This window comes from Aptenodytes forsteri, unplaced genomic scaffold, assembly GCF_000699145.1.
Source record: "Aptenodytes forsteri isolate BGI_AS27 unplaced genomic scaffold, ASM69914v1 Scaffold120, whole genome shotgun sequence".
Lineage (NCBI taxonomy): Eukaryota > Metazoa > Chordata > Aves > Sphenisciformes > Spheniscidae > Aptenodytes > Aptenodytes forsteri.
In genome coordinates this window covers 3,438,368-3,466,148 of record NW_008795938.1, presented here as the reverse complement: position 1 = coordinate 3,466,148, position 27,781 = coordinate 3,438,368, and the positions used below count along the sequence as shown (strand labels likewise).

General features: G+C 38.7%; 1 protein-coding gene across 1 annotated transcript in view; it reads right to left on the bottom strand.

Moving 5' to 3' along the window:
* MTMR12 (myotubularin related protein 12) overlaps positions 1-27,781 on the bottom strand; it is a 38,586-nt gene that overhangs the window by 9,736 nt on the left and 1,069 nt on the right. The window contains exons 2-13 of the mRNA XM_009285230.1: positions 27,512-27,710; positions 25,835-25,944; positions 18,768-18,822; positions 17,406-17,545; positions 14,908-14,980; positions 13,532-13,662; positions 12,772-12,865; positions 10,095-10,218; positions 8,818-8,893; positions 6,929-7,035; positions 4,649-4,773; positions 968-1,046 (exon numbers count right to left, since the gene is read on the bottom strand). Coding sequence (XP_009283505.1) covers positions 968-1,046; positions 4,649-4,773; positions 6,929-7,035; positions 8,818-8,893; positions 10,095-10,218; positions 12,772-12,865; positions 13,532-13,662; positions 14,908-14,980; positions 17,406-17,545; positions 18,768-18,822; positions 25,835-25,944; positions 27,512-27,710 — 1,313 coding nt within the window. The remainder of the gene's footprint in view (positions 1-967; positions 1,047-4,648; positions 4,774-6,928; positions 7,036-8,817; positions 8,894-10,094; positions 10,219-12,771; positions 12,866-13,531; positions 13,663-14,907; positions 14,981-17,405; positions 17,546-18,767; positions 18,823-25,834; positions 25,945-27,511; positions 27,711-27,781) is intronic.

Genomic DNA, 27,781 nt, shown 5'->3' with positions numbered 1-27,781 from the left:
TTCCTACTAACTGCAAGAGCCAAGAACAGGCTGATCCAGGAAGCAACTGGATCCAAGTATGGAAATGACCAGTCTCAAAACAACATAAGGATAGGAACTTGGGCTGGCATTTACTTTAAACTACTTGTAATCTTGGTTATGTCAATGCACTTCTCAACACATGATCTTCACTAGAACCTCTCATTCAACATACATTTAAATTCTGGATTAAGGAATGAGTAATTATCAATATTTATTGATTCTTACTAAGACTAGAAAGAACTGAAGCTGACTGCAGAAGACTGCAGAAGCACTTCATGGTAACAAGCTGATCACAGAATAAACTGGCAGACAGTAGAGCTAGCACAAGGTAACACTGAAAACAAAACCTCTCAACATTCCACTACAACAAGCCTTAAGTTAGCCAACACCATTCCAACACTTACTCACTGTGGACTGCTGAGAGAAGAAAAAAGAACTTGAGGAACAATCAGGAGAGGAAGGGGGCAAAACTGAAAACAACTGTCATTTTATAAATCTTTGGTGGGCTAACATCTTGAATACTGCAGTTCATCCCGTCCTAAAGGATATTACAAAAGTAGAGAGTACAGAGAAGAATGGCAAGGCTAGACAGAGACACGCAATAGGTTTCATGCAAGAAACAAATAGGATACTTCAGTTTGGAAAGAAGGTGACTAAGTGCAGGAGGGAAATTACTGGATCTATAGTTTTAATAGGTTTGCTGGAATGGAATGATCTGCTGCTTCTCACGTCCTTTCATGCGGGAGGCTTAACACAAGACCGCAACGTAAAAATACTGTCTCAAGTTGTAGAAATAAGATATATAAATGGGACCATAAGTCTGTCTTAATTTTATTTCCTACTGGAGGTGAAGAATGTCGTCGTATTTCAAGAAACTAGCTAGAAAACCCACTACAAATGCATTTAACAACAAATTAAAACCCAGAAAGTTACAGATATAGCAAACCTGATTATCTCTAGCCAGTTTGTGCTCTCCAGTAATGAAAACCATTTCACATCAGTTGCCCAGAAGTCTGTACTGTTATCTGAAAAAAAAACCAAAAATTGGTTTGTTCACATATATGTAGTGCTAATTAACAGCCATCCATTGTATTACTCTTCAGTTATGAACTGTTATGAAACAAATGATACTAAGGAGTCAGAAAATCCTAATCACTGTTAAAGTCAACACCCTATAACTCAATGAGGAAGTGAAGTAGTCCTACAAACACCAGTGAAGTTTTATAGCACCATAGGCTTTCAGAAAAAGTATGCTGTAGGTTCACAGCAACCAAACCAAGTAAATAAATCTATTGACAAAATGGGAAAGGAAAAGAAGAGAATTTTAATCAGAGGAGACGGTTCTTCCAAGTTCCAGTTGCCTTGACTCTAAAGCATGATCTATATAAAGCTTAACGTAAGGAGGCTGGATTTTGAAAGTCATTACCACTAAAGCCAGAAACACAAATGGGTTTTAGAAGGGGGTTACACAAATTTATGGGATGTAAGACTGCCTGAAAAAGGTTTTAAACAGTTTTCACTGCAACTGAAGAGACATTAAAATACATCAAAAAAGGAACCATTAAGATAAACCAGGAGGCCAAGTACTATACCACAAAGTCATTAAACTCTTACGAGTTTCACTAGGATTTTTGTAGCTGGTTAAATGCAACCTAAATATCTATTGCTTTTATTTCTATCAAAGCCAGTATTCAGAAACTGGAAAGCTCTCACAAGCTGATACAGTCAATTATAAACCAGAAAATATTTACCTTTCCTGCATAAGACACAAACCTTGAAGCCCAAGGTCTATGTCAGTTCTACTATTGAGAAACAACTGAGATACACCGCACTTCCCTCCTTCCCTGGTCTCCCCCGATAGCTTCAGTTCTGCATGTTTCTGTATAACTTCTTTTCACCTCCCAAAGTCTCTCCATATGCTTCCAATATTTACTTCCAACACATACTCACTTCTGTCTTGTTTTCTGCAGCTTGCATCTATGATCCTCAAGTGCACAGGTATTTATCTATTTTGTTCCTGTAGCTGTTCTGCCTCCATGCATGCTTGTGCCCCTCATTCTGTTCATTACACATTAAAAAAACAAACAACAAAAAAAACTTTCTTTCCCTGATTCATTCCACCCTGGCCATAGAAACTACTTCACCACAAAATAAGCATTAGAATGCATCTTCAAAGCTCTCTAGTGAGTTCTGTTCACATTAGATGTAGTTTTCTCCAATCTTTTCTGATTAACATCTTCAAATTCACTTCCAACCTTTAAGTATGATACCCTTTAAAGTACATACATTACAATACTTCAAGATACCCTTTACTTCCCAGTTCACCCTCTTTCCATCTGAGTTTTAGAATATTCCCTTGCACCCAATCTCATGTTCCATTTAGCCTGCCATCACTATTTGAAAAACCTCTGTCCATTCTGAATCAAGGCAAAATTATAGTCCAATTTCTAGTCCTTCAAAACCACGCAAAAGCCATGATACCAAGGAAAAGGGATTTCTGTCTTTTTTCCTGTAGAAATAACAGGCTTTCATCTATAGCGATAACATTTATACTCCATACTGAAGTTTTCTTTAGTTCTCTTACATTATGGACAGTATAGAATTTTACTCCAAAAAGTTGAGTAGCCACATTCAGTGTGGCTGTTTGTTTGTTTTGTTCAATCATGCTCAACCACAATTAAACTCAACCACTTGTATGCAGGCCTCTACAAACAATTGCATGGTCTGGCAGTTCTCCGCCAAAGCCATCTCCAAGTCAAAACAGGAACTTCTTTTTAAAGGCACAACAAAACACTTGCAGCTTGTTTTACCCCTTAATCAAGGTATTTTGCTTAATAACATCACAACAGAGAGCAAGCTTTCCCTTCCTCCTTAACTTCTAGGACAACGAAGAAATACTCCAGTAGGATTTGAGAACTGAAGTGTTCAAAGTCTCATTTAAGGTATGTGGGGAAATTGCTCACAAGTCTCATTGTATGCCATCTAGCAAAACCAGCATCTGCCTTTGCAGCATTTCAAATAAGAGGAACAATTTAAGAGGATTCAAGGTTTCCCCATCAAAATCCTCTTTCAGGCAGCTACCTACTGTTGTGGTTTCTGCTTTGCTTAATGAGGATTTTTATAACTGAAACTTCAGTTTGGGCATATGTTCAGGAAATTTAAGTTACACTGGAAGCTACCTAAATCAAATTAACTAGGCAAGTATAGAACAAAAGTAATGGTTAATGTGTTCAGACTTTGAAAAATAGTAGTAAGGTAGTCAATTCCTGTAAGATCTTAATACTTCTGCAAGAAGTTACCTGAATGGTTTTCTCAGACTGCTAGTCCACAGTACTACATTCAGTGAGCTATAGCCTACTAACAAAGCTTATTTAAAAAGCTGTAAGACCAAAACACTTACTGGAATGCAGTTTTAACATATTCCCTTTTGCTTCAAGTAATGTAAGACAATGATACAATTACACCACGGAAATATGCAGTATTTCCTGAAAGATGTTAAATGACTTAAATTCAAGCTTTGGCCTTTTTCCTACAGGAGGGTAAGTTACCAGAAGCTACATGAAAATATAGGTAATTATTTTTAGCTCCTAAGTAGTACGAAAGATTCACTGTAGATTTGACAGTGTATTCTAGACAAAATCCTCAATGTGAAAGTCTGCCAAATACCTCATATATCTTAGACTTCTCCTTGGAGTGTTACAGAAATCTTTACTGCATATTTAGCGGAAACCATTCATACTAGTTTACAATCAATACCAACTTACCAGCTAAATTCCACGTATAAAACCAACAGGACTTAGACACTGTCTGTAGGCTACATTTTTAAATATACTGATGATCAGTTCCATTATGTCCAACATCAATAGCCATATGTGAACTGCCCCAGTGTTCAGCATGCCACCAGACAGAGGTTATCGCAACATTTACCCTCATTATCTCGTAGAAGACCCACTGTCCAAAATGGCCCAATGGCACATTGCACAGTTGCAAGGTGGTGTGGAGCTTTTTTCATGCCATGAGGTGAGGTCAAAGTACTGTTTCATGACAGCAAAATAGTTAAGGAGTCCCAAAAGAGTCTGAAAGCCTCGTGGCTCCCATTTTTACTCCTTTCAAGTGGACTTACTATTTACAGTAGTCATGTTTAGCGCTACAGCCAGAGTGACAAAATTTTAAACAAGCTCATGCTTCATACGTTTTGAGATGTGACTGGTTTGTAACAAAAGCTAAGGCAAAAATTAATTAACATTTAGTCTCAATTCTTGACATAGCACCAAGGCTTAAAAGGTTAATAATTAACATTCAATTTCAATGGACCACAGAAAATTCAAAAATCTCTCCCATAAATTTCAATCCAACTAACATTTAAACTCCATAGTCACTCTCTTTAAAAATCATTTTCAGATACTGTGACTGCTTAGCAAGAGGTAATAAGTCTAAGAGCTACAAATCTCCATTAACACACCAGCCATAAGCACAGTCTTCAGGTACATATTTAAAAGTCTGCTTCTAACCACTGTCAAAAGCAAGATACCAATCAAGACAAGGACTGCATTCATGAGACATAAAACAGCATTGTTATGCTTTGCATCTCAGTCACTTTAGAGACAAAAGACTAAGTTTGACTTACCTATCAAAAACAGCTGTTTAAATCTTGTGTATGCAATCTGGATATCTTGCAGAGATGGAAGGCTGCTTGACAAGTCATCCATCTTCAGGAGTTCATAGGGCGGTTTGCTAATTGTCTTATAGATTCTAAATCAAATCATCAAGAGATTAAAGCCTTCTGCTTCACAAGTCAAATAATGTACCAACTATTATCACTGAAGACAAAGTTAATAGGCATGGTTTGGGAAACAGCTGTAAGACTAAAAGATACACACCCTGGAAAGCTAATGGCCTCCATGCATTTTTAAATACTGGCCAGAAGCTTGCCTACAAGCTTATGACAAGTTTTGCTGCTCTTAACTGTTACACCGATAAAATTATATTCGTGCATGTGTGCAGTTATGAATATTACAAGCATTACTTGATTTTTACTACTGCTTCTTCAGTGTTGTCTTCAATAGACACACCAAAATTACTCTACTAGTGGGCTATTTAGAGGTGAATCCAGAAAGAGGAGATGGATAGAAACACCCAAACTTCCCAGCAGACACAATTTTTCTTGACTTTTACCAACCAAACTACATTCTGATACCTAGCTGCCAGGTCTGCTAATGAAACACATGAGTAAAAGAACAAAGAAACAATTTGGACTCAAACAATACAGTATACTTGCCTTGTACTTCCCTACATATCTGCTAATTTTTTCCCTAGGAGGAGAGGATGAAGCTTTGGTTTGGACCCAGAACGTCCCCTCTCATCTAGGCTCCAGAGCTCAGATGAACATCAGCTTAGTAAATACCTCTGTTGCCATGCTGGCTTTTTATTGTCAAGATTTGGAAAAAGCTGCTCCAGCTCGTATTTCAGAAGTGAGGCCTTCTGGGCACTTGCCCAGACAGGACAGAGTATTTTGTTTCATGTATGTTGTAGCACAGAAGCCTGCTTTAAGTGAGAACTACCAGAGTCCACATCAGAAATGCAGGTTACTAGACCTACTGGAAGATGCATCAGATAAGAGAATTGAGGGAAAGCAATCATCTGTCAATTAGGATACTTCTTCCAAATTGAAGTAAACAACTTATGTTAGAAGATCTGGCTCTAAACAACTTTTTCAATAAAAGCAGCTCTTAATTGTAAACATCTGCTGTGTGCTTGAGTTCAGACTACTATTAAAATGGCATGTTAACACACCCTTATGGACAATTTGTAGATATATTTTTAAGTATTAGTGGTTAACCACCAGTACTCCATAGCAAAGAAAACCACCAATACTGCCCCAACTCCAGATGGCCACAGACAGGAGATCAAAATATCAGTTGATACCTTGTTACATCTTACTGCTAGTTCTACTTACTTTCACACTATGAAACAGCACTACAAAGAGCTGTAAGTCATGTAAACTTCCCCATTTCAGGGGAGAAACATTAGAGGATCTGCAGGAAGGGTCAAAAGCCTTTCCCATGCAAGTATAATGAATTTTAAAAACAAAAGAGGTTTTATGAGCCTTATCAAGCTGTTTTCTGTGTGATTAACAGGTTCTCGATCTATGAGGAGAAAGGAGCTAGCGGTGAAGCAGTACAAATGGTACATACTAGCCTGATCTAATAGCTTGCTGCTAAGAGAGAAGTTCTTTCCAGGACACCCAACAGGTTAAAAAAAAAAGACAGAAAAAGAGAGCAACAAGTCATTGCCGTAACTCTCAGCCAGGTAGCTGTATTCTTCCTCTTATGTTAACTTTGGCATTTTTCAGACTGCTGAGCTAACTCAGCTCACTAACTCAGCTGAAGCAAAGTGCTCTCTGCCATCGCCTCTGAAAGTAGCAGTAGCGAACTCCTAGATTGCCTCAGTCATTTTAGGTCACTTTATCTAAAGTTATTTAAGAACACAAATCTAGTTCTGAGATAGAGTTCAGAGAGATTTAAAACTCGGCTTGCAAATTCAAGTTTAGAGATGGAGTCTAGACTTCACTTACTTGCAAACACAATTGAGCTAATGATACTTGCACTGTACTTAAGACCTACAGGCTTTGGTACTGCTTTACCTAATAACAAGCCACAGCTTGTACAGAGATTCATCTGATATATGTATGTATTTCCACAAATAAGCCTTCAGTGATGTTACAGTCCTGCACAATTGACCGATGCTGTTAGGCCAAGGGCTTAAACCCATTCCACTGCAGAAAACTACTTTTAGACCTAGAACTTGTTTCCTGATGCGTGCAAGCTTAAAGATATAGCATATATGGAAAAAGAGAAGCAAGGTCCATACCAAGCAAAGTGTTGTGGACAGAATAGCTATTACTGACCCATCCAAGAAGGCTTTTTGCGTTTGTGAAGTGATGTCATCCTGTTCTTTGGGAAATGCAGACATTTTGAGAAGAGCAGCACCATTATGGCAAGACCAACACCAAATCTGCAGAAAGACATTTACCAGGTGATAAAAATTGGTAAGCTGTCCCCTACAAAGTATTTGCTTAAATGTCTGAGTGGTTACAAGAAATTTCTCTATACTGTGCTTTACTAAATTTTTGGTGTATTCAACAAACCCGTCAGTAGAAGCAAACTTCGACATCTGCACCAAAACTACATGCCTCAGTACACTGTGTTATCACTTTCAAGTTAAGCCTTATATAGGCACAGGGAAATATAAAATGTCAGATTATATCAGAACTTTACTTTCTCAACTGTGCTCATAGGTGAAAAAAATTGATCAAAATGTCTATGGCCAAATTACATTGGAAGATACGCCACAGCAAGATGGCTCTTGTAAGCAACTCATATATATTAGCCCTCAGTTTCTCCACACAGATTAGTAGTGTTTTTCTTATAGTTCAGCCTTGAGATAACTCACAATAGATACACTGTCATGCCTTTCCATGTGAGCTACACATAAAGGGTCATCTAGGCACATGAAATAAGATATTAAACAAGAACTCCACAACTACATCAGATTGCATAGTTAGAGGTATTCCTTGTAGCAAGTCAGTTCTCAAAGCTTCTTACTTCCCTTTACACGTAATTTCTTGACTCACACCTACTGCTTGAAGCTCTGAAGTTGATCTTTAAGCTTGCTTTGAAACTGGGAGTCAGAATCATTTTCATCAGGAATATTACACAAGTCAAATCAGGAAGTTAGAGTTCTGCTACCAATTTACAGTAGCCAAGAGGTGCACCTCAGAAGGATGCAGAAGCCTCACAATCATCAAGAGTGGAAAAATTGACTATATTGTCCTTTCACTGCCATCTTAAACTGATTTAATATGGTCAAGCTATTTTGACAGTAGTTCCCAAAAAGGATTTGGAAATAATTAGAAGAGTTATACAAGGCCTCTGAACAATGCAAGATGCAATTAAAAAAAAAAAAATCACTTCTGTTTCTGTGTAACAGCCACGGTAATTTGTCTGGTTGACTATGTGAGAAAAAGTGAACTATTTTGAACTTCACTATCTGAAAGGACAAATCGGGCAGGACAGTACAGCCCTGTCTTCCCCATGGACTGATTAATTTAAGAGAATGAAGTGAATAGGGCTTTCCTTGGTAAACTTGATGGACATGCAGCAACTAAGACCCTGTGAGGTTACTTTGCTCCTTGTTTCTATCTACCTCTATACCTCTGGTATGAGGTAGGAAGCCAAAGCCAGCTTGCTACAGGGTACAAAACAGTATATTTAACTTCATTTTCTGTTGAAACTGGTAGAACTAGTTTTTCTGCTAGGTTACTCGGCTTTGTAAAAATGCTGCATCATCACAGCCATACTACTTACCAGTACCCAAGCTAGGCAACTGAGGGTATTCAACTATATCTGTACATTCATGGTCTTCACTTCAATATCCAGATAGCATTTCAAGCCGTACATCCTGCCCGAGCTAGATGCCAGTCAGTACTCAGTCTCATGAGAAACAGGCTGATGGATAGACATACTAGTAGTATATGAAGGCTATAGGACATTAGACATCTGATGTAAGTAAATGGGGGCTGTGAACCCCCATTTTGCTTACACTGTTTAAGGGGAATACATAATACTTTGAGCACCTCTCCTTCCAACATCTATTTCCCCTTCTATAGATGACTAGGTATAAGTGTGAGCCGTTAAAAAAAGTTCTAAAAATAATACGCAGTAACATCTGAAATGCTCACTGAAATTACGCCTTCTCAGTAGGATTTCTTACCCTCAGTCATGCATATATACTTACAGGAATGCCTCTGCCTTCATACTTCAAGATACTCTCTTCAGAAACGCATATGGGAACAACAAAATACAAAGGCAGCCTAAGATAACAAATAAAAAATTTCTTGCACTTAAAAATTGAACAAAGAACAATCTCCAAGCTCCTTTTAGTGATGGTGAGAGTTCTAGCCTACATGCTAATTATATATTCACTCTTACAGCCACAATAATCCTTCCTACTAGATAGTTATATTGTCCTCAACACACTCCCTTTATTTTCAGCTGGATAAGGTATTTTCTTCCAATTTTGAGCCATTCATTATTTTCACTGCAACATTCCCCTGCCTTTCCCAGGCTGCAATTAAGTCCTACATTTAATCGTAACATCTAAGACTGATTGTTAAGACTGCCTTGATTCTCTTACTCTTCGTTGTTTCAGAAGATACCCTTGTACTATTAGATAACTAGTTCTGTTTCCATGCCTTATAAGCAGTTTGCATCACAATTCAAGGATGTCATTTAATATACCATGAATTTCCAGTATCAGCCAACACTATTTACATTCAAGGCCCACAGAAGCAACAAAGATAAGTACTTAACCTCAGCTTGGGTTTCTCAAGACAGAGTTCTAGAATTAATAGTTAAGACTTCTTTGAAAATTGGTGTTTGTTTCCAAGGTCTGTGAAACCTTTCAGGATTTGACTGTTAAACAACAGTAGTACAAAGCCTTGTATACATCCTAAAGGGTTCACTGATAGATACTACTCAGCTAAACTGGTAGAAGTACACATCTCTAACCTTCCACTAAAGGCAACGCGACTTAACTTCCACCAGCACATTTTGCAGATATACTTTAAACCAGTTACTCTTTCCCCACCCAGCCCCCCCAACCAAAACAACAAGAAAATCTCAAGTACATGTAAATAGAAATTTTACCAGAGTAAAGGTACAGGACTGAGAAAATGTCATCCTAACCAGTAAGTATGACAAAAATGTAGGTACCAGACCTACATATTTTCTATTCCATTTTAAGGTGGTATTCTCCACCCCTAGAGCTATTCAAAGCTTGACTGACCAAGGTCCTGAGTAGCCTGACCTAATGTTGAAGTTAACCCTGCTTGAGCAGGGGGTGTGTAAGATGACTTCCTGAGGTCCCAAATCAAAGTATCCCATAAATCAAAATGGAAACCAGATCTTAAAAAAAATCCTAAAAAACTGTGTAATGCTCAAAGGTAGCACTGATTTTTGCAAATCTTAATGAGATGTATATCCAAAGGTCACTATTAACCAGGGCAAACTTACTTTTCAGAGACTCTGTAGCTTTCATTGGTAGTCACTGCTTTGTATTTCACATTCCCTTTGGTCCGCTCCAACTCATCACGCCAGTCCTCAAGAGTATCAAACATCACAGTTTGGTTTCTTCCATCTGTCAGACATCAATAATGTTAACTTTGCAGACTATCAGGAATTCTAACATGAAAGCATTCCTAAATCAAGTAGTTAGTTTTCATTAAGGTAAGCAAGCAAAACCTCTTGTGTACAGAAAGCCTCGAGTCAAAGATAAAACGCCTTTGTACACCACACTCCTTATGTCTGATCTTTAACAAATCTTCTGTCAAACACTGCTTTAACTAGTAACTTCAGGAATAGTTTCTCTTACAAAAACCGATCAGTTCTTACAGAACTTCCATACAGTTGAGGCTCTCCTTACATCCAGCCTAAAACCCAGGATGCTGTGCAGCAAATACCATTGTATACTAGTGCAGCTGACTGGCATCTAATAATATAGACTTAAATGTAGAATTAACAATTATAGCAAAAGCCTTTCTGCAATTCAGGTATTGCATTTCATTTAAAGTTCGTTCTTTCACCATGGATAGGAGTTTTGCACTGAATAGAACATTTTAGGCAATTGATAAGAGCAGAAAATTGATTACAGCAATTCAGTCTTAATAATTTCAACTGAGAACTTTTCCTCTATTTCTATGTAGCCACCTCAGCAACAGTTAGGACAGCAGGTTGATTTAGCTTCAGATACTGTATAATAACCATATAATTTATGGAGTAAGGCCAAATGTTTTAGACACCCGTCACAATTAAGTATCCTGCAACATCAGCTAACACTGAAATACCGAACAGAGCTAGAATTTCCACAGAAGATACACTGGCAAGCTGAAACTCTCTGCTGTAAGAAGATAAGGTAGATGAAATATTTAGAGCTGGAAACAGAACATTATTAATGAACTCTAAGGGATAAGTTAAGATTTTAAGAGTATCAGAATATAAGAGGCATAAAACCCAGTTTCTAAAGTCTACTTGGTTTTGTCCTGTAACAAAGTCATAAAAAGGATGAGACCTAGGCATTTATTATTTAGGATAATTATTAAAATATGAAAGAATTCTGGCACAACACTTCAAAGTTGCTATAAAGACTAGGCTTCTCCCACATTTGCTTAGTCTCTACCTGGAAAAGCTTACAGTCTTTCTGATGTTTTTAGTTCAAACTGAACACCAGTTACAGATGAAGCCTGCAGAAACTACCTGAGCAAGCAATGTCCCCTTGCAGCAAAGGTGACCAACATATTCTTGGGCTGCATTAGGAAAACCATCGCCTACAGGCTGAATGAGGTGATTGTTGTTCTCAGCTCAGTGCTGTGTCCAGTGCTGGGCTCCCCAGTACAAGACAGGCACAGGCCTGCTGGACCAAGGCCGCTGAAGGCCCGTTAAGATCATTAAAGGGCTTGAAGCACCCAATATGAGGAAAGACTGAGAGCTGGGATCATTCAGCCTGGAGAAAAGAAGGCTCAGCGGGAGCGCAGAGGGGCAAGAAATCTTTCCAGTGTGTATAAACACCTGATTGAGGGCAGAAGCAGGGGAGGGGAGTAAAGAAGATGGATCTAAACTCAGTGTATCCAGTGACATGACAAAAGGCAGTGCGCACAAGCTGAACTACAGCAAATCCCATTTAAACGTTATAATGAACTTTTTCATTATGAGGACAGTCAAATCATGAAACAGGCTGTCCAGAAAGGTTGTGGAGTCTCAATCCTTGGAGATACTCAAAACTCAACTGGACATGACCCTGGTAAGACTGCTGTAGTTAACCCTACTCTAAACATGGGGAGATGGACAGGAACACAACTAAATCATCTCCAGAGGTTTCTTCTAACCTCAATGATTCTTTAATCCCATGACATATTTTAATAAGTGTCCGATTAGTACCTTGGGTACATCAAAACTTCCCTCTGTGGAAGGAACAGGTGTTCCTGGTGCACTAAGAATCAGGTTCCTAACTCAAAACAGCGCTATTACTTCAGTTGAAGTCTGAACTATGAAATGCTAAAAAGTGCACTGACAACTTTTTGTCTTGAATTTTGCAGCTTACTATATTATTCAGTCACATTTGATCAAGTGGGAAGATTATGTAATAAGTTAGCTACAAGAGGAAGTCAGATGTCCACTGGACTCTTGCTAGGCAAACTTATGCTTTTTTTGCAGTTGCCTGGGAGAAGCAGATTGCTTGCAAATAAGAGCAAAAAAGGAAATACTTTGTCAGATGCCACTGAAAATTTAATAATTTAAGAATTAAAAGCAGGAAGTTTGGTTCACTGCAATAGTACAGAAAAAACACATTGATATAATAAGCAAAATATTTTCTAGATGAGAGCACTCTAGTCAGAAGCACATGAAAAGCATTTGCACATATTGATCACAGTAAGTTTTCAATCCAGTGATGCTACTCTTCCTTGGACAATTTCTGTGCAATTACATTGAGGGACATGGAAACCAGTAGCAGACAATTCAGAGATTTTAGCAACAAGTCTAACAAAGCATAACAAGAGAAAAATGAATCTTCTGAGGCTACCTGACAGCAGGGCAGAGTCATAAGCCAACCACAAACTCAGCTACTAAGTGTCCCAGACTGCTTAAGGAACTAACAGTGTGCAACAAATAAAACTCAAAAATAGAAAAACATTACCTGTGTTGTTTGGGGCAGCTGATGCATAAGAGAACAGAAACAAGCGTTTAAGCAGCTTAGGAGTCTGGCTATGATGAACTATACCACTGACGATCTAGGAAAGTACCAAAAATTAACACCCAAACACAGACTAAGACTGTCAGTGTAAAAAACGTGATTTTTTTTTTTACCCGCCTCTCCCAGGTTTTAAACAAAACTGTTCAATGGGTTCTATCCCCAACAGCTGAAAACTGACTTTTAGAAAGCCTTCTCCATTGTCTGCAAGACACTATACCTACTTGGCTTAATGAAAAGTATTATATCTGTTCAACTTCCAGAATGACTCTTATTATTTAAATAAAGGTAGTGGACTCCTAGTTTGGAGTTCAGATTAACCTGTCAAAAGAACCCAAGTTATCAGGAAAATAACTGCTTTCATATGAAAAAGACTGAAGTCTAAAATGTAATAAAATTGTACCACAAACAGAATAGCTTAACAAGTTTGCCTGATCTGAAGCTAATTTCATGTAGTACTCTCAAGCTCAAGTTTTCTTCAAAAAGCCAGTGCATCTGATCTTTTTAGCTGCTATACATAATGATACTTAATGAGTAAGGTTAGCTACAAATCAAAGTCTTACTCTCTCTCTCAATTGGGAATGACCAGAAAACACTTCAAGTTTAACGAATCTCTCAGGGTGAATTTCATCCTTCCCTCATCCCCATAACTAAACCCCCAACCCTAACCTTAAAAAAGAAAAACAAATTAAGTTACTATACTTACTCTTTTCACTTCCTCTTCTTTTGTGTATCTCAGGCAGAAATGAAATACTCTGAGGTCTTTACAGTAGATAATCAGCTTCTCTGGGTATTTTCTCAGTTGTCCAGTTAGAAGTTTCTTTTTCTCATCATAAACTGCAAAATTAAAAAGTCTAAGTAAATATAAGAAAGAACTTTGCCATCAGTTGATAAAGCTATCCCTGCTTGACTTTTCAAAATTCTCAGGAAACTAATTCAAGCCCAAGTTTTAGCAAGTCAAAATGAGGAGCCTACAACAGACTGACAAGCTCTTGTGCTAATACACTCAACTTTTTTTTTTTTAAACCCACTCAAACTACTTCCTGCAAGGTAGAAACCAAACTTGCAGCAAGCCAGCTGGTCAGTGATTACTTCTGTTCACATTCTAACTGCACAGTAAGTTCAAAGTTTTGAGATGCATAAAGAACATAATTTAGTAGTTTTGCCTGAGGGAAAGTCCCTGAACAACTGAGGTCATTCTAAGTACCTAAAAAAAAAATTTTTTTTTCACCACCAGAAATCCCCCAAGAGAGCCTTTTGTTCACCTCTGTTTGAGGACGTATCATTTCACAACTTCAAGTGAAAGGCCACTGTACATGAAACTAAGTAATGTTTCATAACCAGACTCCACTAGTCTCCCCCTAGTCCACTCCTTCACGAATCCACACCACCATTCATAAATACTCCGAATACTCTAACACTAGTCCAAAGTCAGGCTTCTCAATAAAGCCTTCCCCACTACTTACAAATTACCACCCCCATTCTCCTTTACCTTTTTTAGCAATACAGGCATACCTGTAAGTCCTGCTGCAAAACACTCATTGATTTACTTGTAAATTAAAACCTTGTTTTCTATCTCCTTTGATATTTTGAAGACATCATGAATCTCATAAAACAAAGTTCCCTTAGACAAAAAAAAGTATTGTTTGGGAATTTGGTACCTGTACTGCTCTGCAGTGCTATCGCTCAAATGAAGTGAATACCTCCATATTTATAGAAATAGTTGATACCCTAGAAGATCCTTGTGCACCAATCTTAATCAGAGACTTTTCACAGTACACTCTTCTTTGCTTTGAATCATGGCATTTTGAAGGAATTGTTTCGTCTGTCCCAGCAAGATAATTAATCAAAAGGTAGCTTTGACAAGCTTGAGAGATAAGACTGGATTCTGGTAGATCTCTTATCTGTCATTTCATCATTAAATATAACTGCAGCTGTTTTTTCCAGACTACCCAATCCTAATTCCCAAAGTGACAACTCTATCAGTTTTCTAAAAAAGATGTACATGTACAAAGAGGACCAGCACTATAAGACACTTAGAAGAGTGAGGCATGTTAAACAAAGAGGAGAAAGCTGACCTACCTCCATAGATTTGATCTACACATTGCAGGGTTATGTCATTTTCTCCTACGATCTTATTCTTAAATTGTGGCTCCTAGAACATGAAAAAAATCTTAGAAATCTTACACTACTAAGCAGTAGCACCTTCTCACAAATAAAGGATGTATTCAGTACCTATTTTAATATCAGCATTACTTCTTATTCTTATAAGCTGTTTAAGGCAGAACACTTAAGAACACTTATTAAAATACAGACAGATGCAGGTTACACAAGCATAGTTTATAAACTGCAGATCCAGTTTTATTTCTCAGCCATGCTTGAAATGTGGATAGAGTTTTTACTTTTCAAATAGCTTCAAAGCATGCATTTCTATTGAGAGTCACTTTTCAAACTGGAATCATTGCAGTAAACAGGAAATACAGTAACTTGATGTAATCCAAGCCCTTCTATGACAAGTTTCCTTGCTATGGGAACCTGGCAGGAAATAGAAAGTCTCTTAAAAGAACAACTATCCCAAGAATATTCCAACAGAACAGCCAGATTTATCACTGGGTAAAATGAAGACACACACAACCCAATTCTCTTATCTACTGTTTTGCCAAACTTGAAGTGATTTGGGGCTCCCTTCACTTTTATCATTCCATGAGTTGAGTTAAAAATTACATTTGAGTGATGCCACAAGTAAACATCGTTATGTTAAATATTATTACCAGAAGGCTGATCTACACTACATCAGCAAATTACATTTTACATGAAGACAGCTGTGAACCTGTCTTCATTCTCAGTTATGTCCTCATTCAAGTTATTTCCAGGTCTGCACTACTCTGAATCAGGTGGCTAATACTGAACTTCGTTAAGAGAAATACAGTTGACTTGGCATGCTATAAACCCAAGATTTAAAGTTAGTGATGGAACAGAAATTAGCATGGTCACTACCAACTTCAGCATAAATCTCATGTGATCTGTGGAAAGGGCTCTGCAGCTTTGTCCCAATTAATTCCAGAAGGTCCAACAATCCGTATTTGGCTGCAGAAGCCTTAGTTTGAAACTCCCTGAAATGTTACCCCAAGGAACTTCCGACTATAATCAACATATGTCAATTGTATTCTTCTCATTCTTCTTTACTGTCAAGATCACTTGCACTCGAGAGCCATAAGCTAGGCTCTCCTTCACTTTTATCACCTAAATGAACCAGGCTGTTTCAGATGCTTAAGCACATCAAAAAAGGTGTGGCGTTACCATTCCCCTTTGACAGCTCAATTTGAACACCTAAAACAAAGGAAACAAGATTCAACTAATTTCTAAGATTTGGGGACTTTTTAGCTTTTTTAATAGAATCATAGAATCATTAAGGTTGGAAAAGACTTCTAAGATCATCGAGTCCAACCGTCGACCCAACACCACCACCCACTAAACCATGTCCCTAAGCGCCTCATCTACACGTCTTTTAAATTCTTCCAGGGATGGGGACTCAACCACTTCCCTGGGCAGCCTCTTCCAATGCTTGACAACCCTTTCAGTGAAAAAATTTTTCCTAATATCCAACCTAAACCTCCCCTGGTACAACTTGAGGCCATTTCCTCTTGTCCTATCACTTGTTACTTGGGAGAAGAGACCGACACCCACCTCGCTACAACCCCCTTTCAGGGAGTTGTAGAGAGCGATGAGGTCTCCCCTCAGCCTCCTTTTCTCCAGGCTAAACAACCCCAGTTCCCTCAGCCACTCCTCATAAGACTTGTTCTCTAGACCCTTCACCAGCTTCGTTGCCCTTCTCTGGACACGCTCCAGCACCTCAACGTCCTTCTTGTAGCGAGGGGCCGAAAACTGAACACAGTATTCGACGTGCGGCCTCACCAGTGCCGAGTACAGGGGCACCATCACTTCCCTACTCCTGCTGGCCACACTTGCAATGTTTGCAAGCTCAATAGTACCAGGTTTTCAAATCTTTGCAGTCAACACCTGACTTAGAATGGAATAATTCAGAGCTTTACTGAGCCACACAAACAATTATCTAGAGCATTTCCACTGAATACCAGCTTACTCAGTCTTGTGCAGCCCTGAAATGGTTCTGCAGATGTAGCCCAATGTCAAGTCAGACAGATGTTATACAACATTAAAAGTACGTCTGACATTCACACTTTTGCAATTGCTACTAGACAAGCAGTCAGAAATCAGGTTTAAACAAACTGTTGATTTAATTTTCGAAACAATTCATTCTTTTAATTTAAGCTTCACAAAATTACTAACTCACAAGATACAAAGAGTTATAAACTATGTGTAATGTAAGCGTCCACATACAGGCTTGCACAATTTTTACTTAAATAGTCATTAGAGCTTGAGGAAGGATCTGCATAGACCAAGCAGATGAAGACTGATTAAAATTAGTCTGCAGCCATTAAAACTTAAAAAGCTATATTTATGCTGTATCCTTATATAAGGGAGAGACATGACTATTTAGTCAGAGACACTATATGCCTTCAGAGCCTGTTTGGTCATAATTAGAAGACTGGTCTTCCTACATTATCATCTGAAGCAGAATCATCGTCAAGGAAAGCAATCTTGAAGTTTGTGCATACAAGTTTCCCATAGGTGCCACGATTTGACCCATCTTCTTGTATATACTTGTACACTGTGCTTGCCTCGCAAAGCAGCAGTTCACCTGTGTAAAAGAAACACTGACTTGCAACATAACTGACATTTGTAATTGAATTATTTCAACTGTTATCTTAAACTCAGCATTAATTTCCTGACAACTTCTCATAACTATATGCCTGAAGATATTTCATAACTGTTATACAAAAAGACAAAGAGGCAGCTCCCAGAATCAGTACACTGAAAGCCTTCCAGGTTATTAACATTACTCAAAATGGACTGAACACTGTTCAACTGCTTACATTTAGGAGTTCCGTAACCAGAAGTACCTGTATCATGGCCTACTCTAAGCGGTAGGAGAACAACAAGTGGAGTTGCAAAGAGCAACCATATGAGTGTGTACTAAAAAAAAAACAAAGCCCACTGAAGAGTAGTTAATACAGACAATAAACAAGTTGAAAACTGTTCCAATTTTCCTTACTGCTAAACTCTAAGAATGTTGAAACATTTTAGTTGATTATTACAAGTTCATCATAGTTAATTTTTCATAGCTTTGACTGGAGATGTTGCTTATTTTATAGGTCCCAGGGCTATTCTGAAGTTCTCAAACACAAGTTTGCATAAATAATGGTCAATCAAGTTCTAATCTTAAAATTAGCAGGAACTGAACTTCAAGTTTAAGAAAGTAAAACCAGATTTTAATAGGTATAATCAGCAAGACTCTTAGTCTTTCCTATAAAATACAGAAAACCCAACAGAACAATACTAGTTTATTCTAAGCTTTTACTTGTATTTTATCTGAGTAACATCATCTTTCCTGATCTTGGAAAAGATTTTTTAAAAAGAAAGAATTGTAAAATAAATAAAAAAATCTTAACAGTGAATGAGGCATCAAAAGGCTTAACTAACTCATAGTAGAAGCAAAGCAACTAGAAAGTAAGTTTCCACTAGTTCTTGGTCTTCAGTTTCCAAACAAACAAAAAAACACCCAACTTTATCTTTTAAGAAAAAGGGCAAACTGAAGTATAGAAAGTTCTCCACATGCAGCTTTCCTGAAGATATTGTACTCTATAAAAATTGAAATTTTTATAGAGTTTTTCAACAACCCATGCAGATACAGACATCTGAAACATTTCAACCTGTATGGGTTGTTACACCAAACTCTGTTTTACTACTTGGGACACTGATGTCACATGGGTGTTTGCTGCAGACATGGGAATATTTTAATACTGTTTACATGATTTTTTTAAAAATTATTTAATTCTAATAATACAATATACAATAGTTACCTGGTAATAAGCGAGGATTTACTTCCTTTTCTATGGGTTCCTTTATGTGTATTTCCTAAAGAGAGAAAGAGTAATTATTACATTGCAAAGATCGTACCTTCAACACATGCTGTAAATAATAGCACCCTCCCTCTTAAATTCCTCACATTCAAGCAAATAGGCAAATTAAAATAAAGGCAAAAACTTCCTAAATTAAGGAGAATAAGTTTCCAATGTGCTGCTTCCACTAAAGGTCAGTAGCCTACTAGCTAAATGATTCAGTGGTTTGACACTCACAGTGTCAGTTACATGCAGTTGTGAACACAAAAAAGGAAATGCGTTATAAGTAACAGACAGAAATAAAGCATTACCAATACTTTTAAAGTTCTCTCAGCACATGTAAATGGATAAGCATAAACTTAGTATTACAACACCACCTCCCAGAGTTCATTCATAAGCTTTTCCATGTATGACATAATATTTGTTTCTAATGTACCCTTCACAGTTTTTCAAGTTTCATCCTTCACTATCTAATTTTCTTACATGTATTATTGCAATCAAAGTACGAAAGTTACTTAAACAGTGCTACCAAGATTATAGGGAAAGGGATTTCAGAATCTCAAAGCCAAGAGGTAAAACCAGTCACAGGATATCCTTTAGTTTGGACCCAAACTGCACAAAACAAAGCTATTAAACTCTCAGTATCACCTATTCTAGCCTTGAGGCACTGACAGTTGGGTTAAAATCTCCAGCTGAAAGACTATTAAACTAAAGGACATGCTACACCCTTCCTGCTCAGCCAGTTCAGAACTTCCTCCTCCGAGTCCGAATCACTTCACATGCACTGGAGTCTTTCTGGAAAGCTATTAGTTAACTGGACCCCCCTGGGGCCACAGCAGTAAGCAAGCAAGCAAATTTTAGTTTTTCACCAGCATTCAGAGTCAGATATTGCAAATCAAGGCAAGCAATCAAAAGGAGACATAAGCAATAACAGTTTTGCTGGATTAAATACAGAGAAACAAAAGCCCCTGAGAACATAAAAATAATCCCCCTTTGCCATTCATATAAACACTTGCTCTCAACACTCAGAAGACCCCGAACAAAGCCTGAAGTCTGCATAGCAAAACTAAAACCACCAGGAAACCATGTCATGAGAACAGTAGAGATGTTCAAGACAGGCTGAAAAGAGGCAAAGGTTATAAAATGAAAGTGGTGGTAGTGTGAAGAAAGAAATCTTTAACTACAGCTGGCAGCTAATGCAGAAAACAAAACACAATTTGCTGCCTTTGACTTCTAAGTCTGGATGTTGTACAAGTAAATGTTAATCAAGGTTCGCGCTTGTCAGCTAAATAAGTTACTATGCAAACACGGCTCAAGCTGAACACTGCTGCATTCAGAGAAGAAATGCATACACGTTTTCCCAATGTTGTCTCTTCACCACTGCTAGCTCTAAGCTAAACTTTGGGTTTACTAGTGCCTTCATAGCTATGCCTTCTACTGTCGTTATTTGTGTGCAACTAAATGCAACATTGTTTGCTCACAAACTATATGCCAACAATCACTACTATGGAACAATAAAGCAGTATACTAACTAGGTGTTTTCCCAGTAACTTTTACTTTGGGAGATATCATAAGGCATGTAATAACTACTCTTTATGTACACACACTGCTTGAATGTTCATACTTACTGCTATGAGTACCAGTTTATGCTAGTGTTGGCAGACAAGACCTGGGCGAAAAAAAAATATTTGACCCCAAAGAAGTTCTTTGAGCTTACACCCATTTGTTAAAATGCAGTGAAGCTTTTATAACAGGTATCATAGAGGCAAATAATTTTGAACAAGTGGTTTGGGTTTTGGTTACAAGTTAAATTGTTTATCTTCTGAAAGGAATTAGAATTTTAATTAAATAGCATCACAGCAGAGTAGAGACCTCAGTCAAACACTGAGATCGGCTTGTAAAATCCAGTTTCACTCTTCATTGACAAAAACCTACAGACATTGAAGTGCTTACTATAGGCAGAATTCCTATAACATACAACAGCTTCCAAGAGCTGAGCCTCCAGAAGAGTTCTATTTGAAAGTCAACATTTATATTCCGGTAATAAAATCACAAATATTTTAAAAGACAGTTTTCATACATAGGCACTAGAGATAGCTAGAATCCAAGCCATGAACATTGCTGAAGAATCGATGCTGCTGCGCTCATTTTCCAAGGGAGGATATTAGAATATATTAAATTCTACTAATGTCACATGTTGTATTTGCTCTTTTAAGAGAGAAGGCAAAGATCTTTATGAAGAAAAGTTGTTAACTCACCATGAGTCAGTGCAAGTTGTGTAGGAACCCATAAATTTACCTATTATCTCCACTCTGTTTCAACTTTATTTTTCTAATGGATTTCAGTTTTGGGGCAACAGAGTCTTAGGACTAACTTAAGAGCCTGCCGACACTAAACTGCATGCTCCTCAACACCCCTTTAATCAGTCATACTGATAAATACATACTCCCCCACCCACTGCTTTTATCCCTGGGTTTGTCTGACTACATGGTGACGTAATTTGGTTCATAAGATCAGCTGGAAAGTCTGTACTTGTGCTACATTTGCTTTTGTTGTTACTGCCTATTGTTACCAGAACTGGCTCATCAACAGGTCAGATGAGCACAGAAACAAAAGAAAGGGAAACAGCAGAAGCAAGTCTCTCTCCCTTTCCACAAGCTACTAAATCCACTTAGACCTCAGGAAACTTCAACAAATGGTCAGAGGGTGAAGTTAAGCATGCAAGCACTTTCCATCTATGACCACTGAAAGCCACACACACACCTCTAGATAGGTACTTCTTCATCTGTAGCTTCCCCATTCTGAATGTCCCAAGCAGCATCTTGGCACTTCTTACTCAAGATACAACACAGGAAACCCTGCTACCAGCAATAGCTAAAAGCAGATACCCATAGGACACCATGCAAATGAGGAAAATTAACTTTTGATTGCCTCAGAAATGATAGAAACAAAGACCTCAACTTCTCTAAAGGTTTTAGAAACTTCTTACTCAGAGATGCTTCCCACCTATGCACTTACTTTCTGCTACATTCCTTTTTCCAGGTTATCAGAGTAAACAGTGGTAGGCAGTACAGCAACACCCCAAAATTATCAATTATAACAGTACAGAGTAGCAAACCATACCAAAACTGCAGGCTGACATGTCACACCATACTAAATCATAATGCATCATCCTTCTTGTTAGTTCAAACCGACTTCAGCTGATAGCACTATGAAACCATGAAGTGCCAGGGAAAGGAGACACCATGCTCCTTGCAGATTCTCTGCTTCAAAAGGGGGGACACAACACAACAGAGAAACTCTCTTTCTTAAGGAAAGGCTCACCTCTCTTCCTTCTCTTCTTGTTTTTTACCCAAGTATAGGGAACAACTGCACAGTTTGCAATACCCAGGGACTACATTCAGCTCTCCCCTAAAAAAATATATTTGAAGGGGCTAAAATATATTCCCCAAGTCTGTCTGGGGACATGTCTTCCCCACGTGCTGAAACCTAAAAGAGCCACTACGTGTGAGGCAACATCGAGTTTAAGGCAGGAAGGTCAAGTAGCAGTTATGCTACATTTATAGGGTCCTAGCAGTTAGGGCAGGAGAGGGATCCCAAATGATTCCTGCCCTTTGTCCTAGAGCCTCACCACAACTGAGAGCAACTCCTCGCCTCCCACTCCACAGGGAGGTAAACAACTGTGGACAGAAAATGAGTAAAAAGTGAAAAACATTCCCTGCATGCTAGAATCTAGATTACTCTGATCTTATCACAGAATTTGGATATTTTTTTAAATCAGTGTTGCAAAATATGTATATAGGCCTACTGGTATTGGACTTTACTCATCACTCTCAGGAGAAAGATCGTGCATACAGTCTGCTGCTGCAAATTATATGCTGTAGGCTCTGAACCTAACTTACTACCCCACAGTAATGTTTCCATTTATCCATAGGCAGACATTTGTGCTAGAGGTAACCCCAACAATGGAAAACAAGATTTTTAGTAAACATACTTGGAAAAACATTGTTTATTAGACCCAAGTAATGAAGGAACCAGTTATCACTTTGAGGGTTTCAAGAGCACTGGCTGATAAATTCTTTCAACGTGGACAGCAAATAGTGCTGTGAGAACACAGGATATTTTAATGTTGTTATATAGTTTTCCACAAGTAATCTCTCCACAGGAAAGCTCTACATCATGGTGAGGCTTGATATGAACATCCATTTTTTCTTCTTTACTTACACTTCACTAAAAGACTAACAGAGGGCTGAGATAGTCTTCTTAACTATACATTTATCTTTATCAGTTGTAAAAGTCAAACTGTATACTGGAATATTTGCAAGTTAGTTGTGGTGCTTCAACAAGTAAATATAGTATTCCTGAGCAAAATAAATCAAACATGTCTAACAGTGCCACTTTTCATGCAAAAGAGGAAATACCTGTGCACATGCTTAGCATATACTTTGTAGTCAGAAATGAACCAAAATACATACTTGGTATTTTCTGAAATACTATTTCTCGGTCAAACAAGCCTAATGTTGTATGCCATACAGTCCAAAGGTGTGCTGGTTTTGGCTGGGATAGAGTTAATTTTCTTCCTAGTAGCTGGTATGGGGCTGTGTTTTGGATTTGTGCTGAAAACAGTGTTGATAACACAGGGATGTTTTCGTTACTGCTGAGCAGTGCTTGCACAGGGTCAAGGCCTTTTCTGCTTCTCACCCCACCCCACCAGCGAGCAGGCTGGGGGTGCACAAGAAGCTGGGAGGGGACACGGCTGGGACAGCTGACCCCAACTGACGAAAGGGATATTCCATACCATGTGACGTCATGCCCAGCATATAAAGCTGGGGGAAGAAGGCGGCAGGGGTGATGGCGTTTGCCTTCCCATGTAACCATTACGCATGGTTGAGCCCTGCTTTCCTGGAGATGGCTGAACACCTGCCTGCCCATGGGAAGTAGTGAATGGATTCCTTGTTTTGCTCTGCTTGCACGCGCGGCTTTTGCTTTACCATTAAACTGTCTATCTCAACCCATGAGTTTTCCCACTTCTACTCTTCTGATTCCCTCCCCCTTCCCACGAGGGGGGAGTGAGTGAGCGGCTGCGTGGTGCTTAGCTGCCAGCTGGGGTTAAACCACAACAAGAGGAGATACTACACTTTAATTACATAACAGTGCTGAAAATAATCTCTGAACGCCTGTTTTCCTTCCTTTCACAGCTCCATCATCCAGCAGCCCATTAGATCATAGCGCATGTTTTCCATGTCCATTTCATTTTTTATCCTTTCCTCTTTCCTTACATTGTCCTGTCCATCTCCTCTGACTTCAATGCCTGGCTTCCCCCACGTCAGCCCAGAGCCCAGCTGTCCACTTTTGTAACTCCTATTCCTTATGCCACTCTTCAATTCCATCACTCCAATTTAGAAGGAGCACCATGCTATTTTAAAAGCGATCACTACAGAACACACAATATTGTACCAAGACTTACAAGCAACAAGTATTCGTAGTGGTTATGAGCTAACAGCAATGCACGATTTGAGAGACAAAGCACAAGAGGTATGAAAGTAACCCTCACAACTCAGCAGCCTGAGGTGTGCTCCAGTTTTCAGGGACAAGCAGGATAAAGCAGAACAAACTCTTTTAAAGTTTAAGGGCTAATACAAGAACTAATATCCTATTAGAATTAACCTGAAGGATTTAACTCTTGAGAACGCATGCACAGAAAGTAATATTAAGCTTCAAATAAAGTTTAATATCTACATTTTTATTCAAATCAAGATTTTTAAGGAAAATATGATCTAGCTTGTTAGCCTTGTAAATGCTTTCAGTTTTGAAATATTAGAGTTAGAAATCATGAATTCACTGGTTCTTGTTTCTATGTCTCCATAGACAAATATTCCTAGTCTATGATCAGACATGTCAAAACATTGACTTTATACCCTAGTATTCACCCCACTTCCTGCAGGGTAGCCAAGTCTGTCCTGAGGGGAAGTGTGTCACTAATATCAACATCCTACGGTCTCACTCTCAACAGACCATTGATTGATCTGTGGTTCCATATAACAGAGAATAACTAGGTTATATTTAGTCAGATGTCAAAAACACTGCTTTTCCAGACATTCTGGGGTTTCACAGCGGAAATCACTTCTGATCCTTTAATAAACAGCATTTTCTGTTCACTCTTTACTTCTATCTTGCCATATATTAAAATGAATAGAGTTCCTGTTTCTTTTCATATTCAAACAAACCCTAAAAGAAGTTTAAAGCTAAGTTCATTTTATTTTTCTGAACATTACCTAGTGTGTCCCTCAGGTATTTGAGGATGGACTAAACAAGCTGGGGCTAGAACAAAACTCAGCTCTGCCTGTTGCATTTTCTTATTGTAGGGCTCCCCTAACCTAGAAGCAGCAGCTTAAGGTCCCAAACAACTTTCCAGGCAAACAAGGACAAGCCCAAGGAATCTGGAGGTTGTAAGCAAGGGGGACTACAGCGTAACACTACTATATTGCTCTGTATTGCACAGTGGTTGACAGAAAATCTTGCTGCAAGTCAGAAGTATAAACAGATTCAAGGCAAGGCTCCGTAAGTTCACTGTCAAGTCCATCATTAACTCAAATGCTATCTAGATGTAACCCCAAGGTCATGAAGTCCCTGAACTGCTGTTTCCCACCTTTTGACAGGGTCTACCAGAGGAAGCATCACACTGAACATACCTGTTGCCTATACTCCTCCCCAAGCATCTGCTACTGAAAGAGACAGGATATTAGTCTGCCCCAGTATGTCAGTTATGCTACCTTGATCAAAGGGAAGTTCCCAGTTGACCAAACTATTTTCCACGTAGGAGGGATTGAAGTATTTCCACTGTTCTATCAGTCTAGCCCCAATTTTAAAACTCAGCTACATGAAAGTGAACAGGTACAGGAAATCTGTGTTCAGAAAGTTATTTTTCTCACATACATATGGAATACAGTTCCTTGAGACACACTCACTTCTGCTTATTTTAGGATCTCTAATCAACATGCTTTTTCCAGATCCCCAAATAGCCTCACAGGTTTCACCATGTATCTAAAGTTGTATTTTAAATCCTCATTAAAACCACTAAAGTCTTCAGCTTCCTGTGTAACCATCCCATTAAGGCAGTCATAGGCTGTCAAAAAGACTGCAATACCCAACAGAGCAAAGAGTTAAATTTGCTTTACTTGCTACTGGAATCAGACCTCAGTTTCACTGAGCTTTTGAAGCTGCAAAAGAGACACCAATTCTACAGCAGAAGTCAGGTCTATATTTCAAAGCTTCTGCTGCAAGAGCCCATGAAATTCTTAAATTTAAGTGCATCAAGGAGATGGTTAAAAGCAGCATGAATAAAGAGTAAATGACTGCAAGCTCTGGTGCATCAGGATATTTCATTAAGAGCTTCATCTTCCAATATTAAATACCTTCATTATTCTTCCTGCAGCCACCAGGATCATATTTGAAGAGTTACATTACTGTAGTTATAATCAAGTTAAAGGACTCTTTATTATTTGGTATCTTACTGCTCTACATATATTTGACTTGTACCTTTTCCCACTGGCCATTTTTTCCAGCAAGCTTTAATCATCCAGCACGCTTGTTGAAATGGTGAAGCGTCTTTCAGTAAGTCTAATAAGTGAAGTTCTCACCTTCACAAAATTCAGTTCCTTGAGCACACACTTTTTTGTATATTTGTACAACATACTTTCCTAACATGAAAGACTGACTTCACACAGAGATCAGGAATGGTTTGGGTTGGAAGGGACCTCTGAAGGTCATCTAATCCAACCCCCCTGCAATGAGCAGGGACATCTTCAACTAGATTAGGTTGCTCAGAGCCCTGTCCGACCTGACCTTGAACATTTCAAGATGGGGCACCTACCACCTCTCTGGGCAATAAAATACCTCCATTTTGACTGGGAAATACAAGGAAAATGGAAAGCTTTTAAAGTAAACCGATGAAACTACAAGTCACCAGGGCTAAACAACATATAAAAAGAGTTGCTACTACAAAATAAGGACATAAGTTTTAAACAGAACAGCTGACTTAAACCATAATAACTTTGCATCATTACGTCAGATTCAGTGAAAAATAAAAACAGCAGATTCTCCAAGGTCCTATCAGTGACAAACTCTGTACTAATTGACAAGATAGTTTCTTAAGGATGAGATTTTTGCCTATCAAGAGAATTGAGTTTGACACAGATTACAAAGAACTATGGAGAAGAAAAAAAAAACAACCCACAAATGGCTAGTTTTCATGAAGATTGGTCTTCCTAGAAAACAGCTGTTTACCGGGAATAAGAATGAAGGAATACTTAATAAAAATATTGATCTAATACCATCCACTAACAACATGACCTCAGCAAACTGAGTCTAAAGCCTCTTCAACCAAACTGCCAACAGAAGTTTCAGTAAGCGAAAGGACAACAGGAAGAACAGTATGAAAGATATGCACAGCCAAGAGTTCAGCATCGAGCTGTTAAGGAAAGAGACCCAGGGCTTTACAGCGACAGAACTGCAAACAAGGCGTTTGCAAAGACAGAGCAGACAGTGGGAGTGAAGTGATGTTAAGGGACATCAAGAAAAACAGGTTCGGAAAGTCCCACCTTACGAGCTGAACAATCACAATGACAGCCTGACACCGGGTCACTGCTGACAAAAAACAATTCAAGTGAAGCACCAGAAAAATAATCAGCTTAAAATCGACCGGCCAGCTACATTTGTTAAGCTTTCTCGAAAAGGAACAAGCAAGATGCTTCTCCCTCGCTCTCGGAAGCGCCTTCGAGGCACCAGACACGCAATCCCCGGAACAGCACACCTAACAACGCTCGCACCAGCCCTGCTCCAGCCACATTCCCGTCCCACAGGCGCGCTACGAAGCTCTTCACAACTCCCCGCGGAAAACTCCCGCTGCGAAACCCGAGAGAGGGGCGAGGGGAACGGCAGGACGGGAGGAGCCCGCGCAGCTCCTCGCCGCCCAC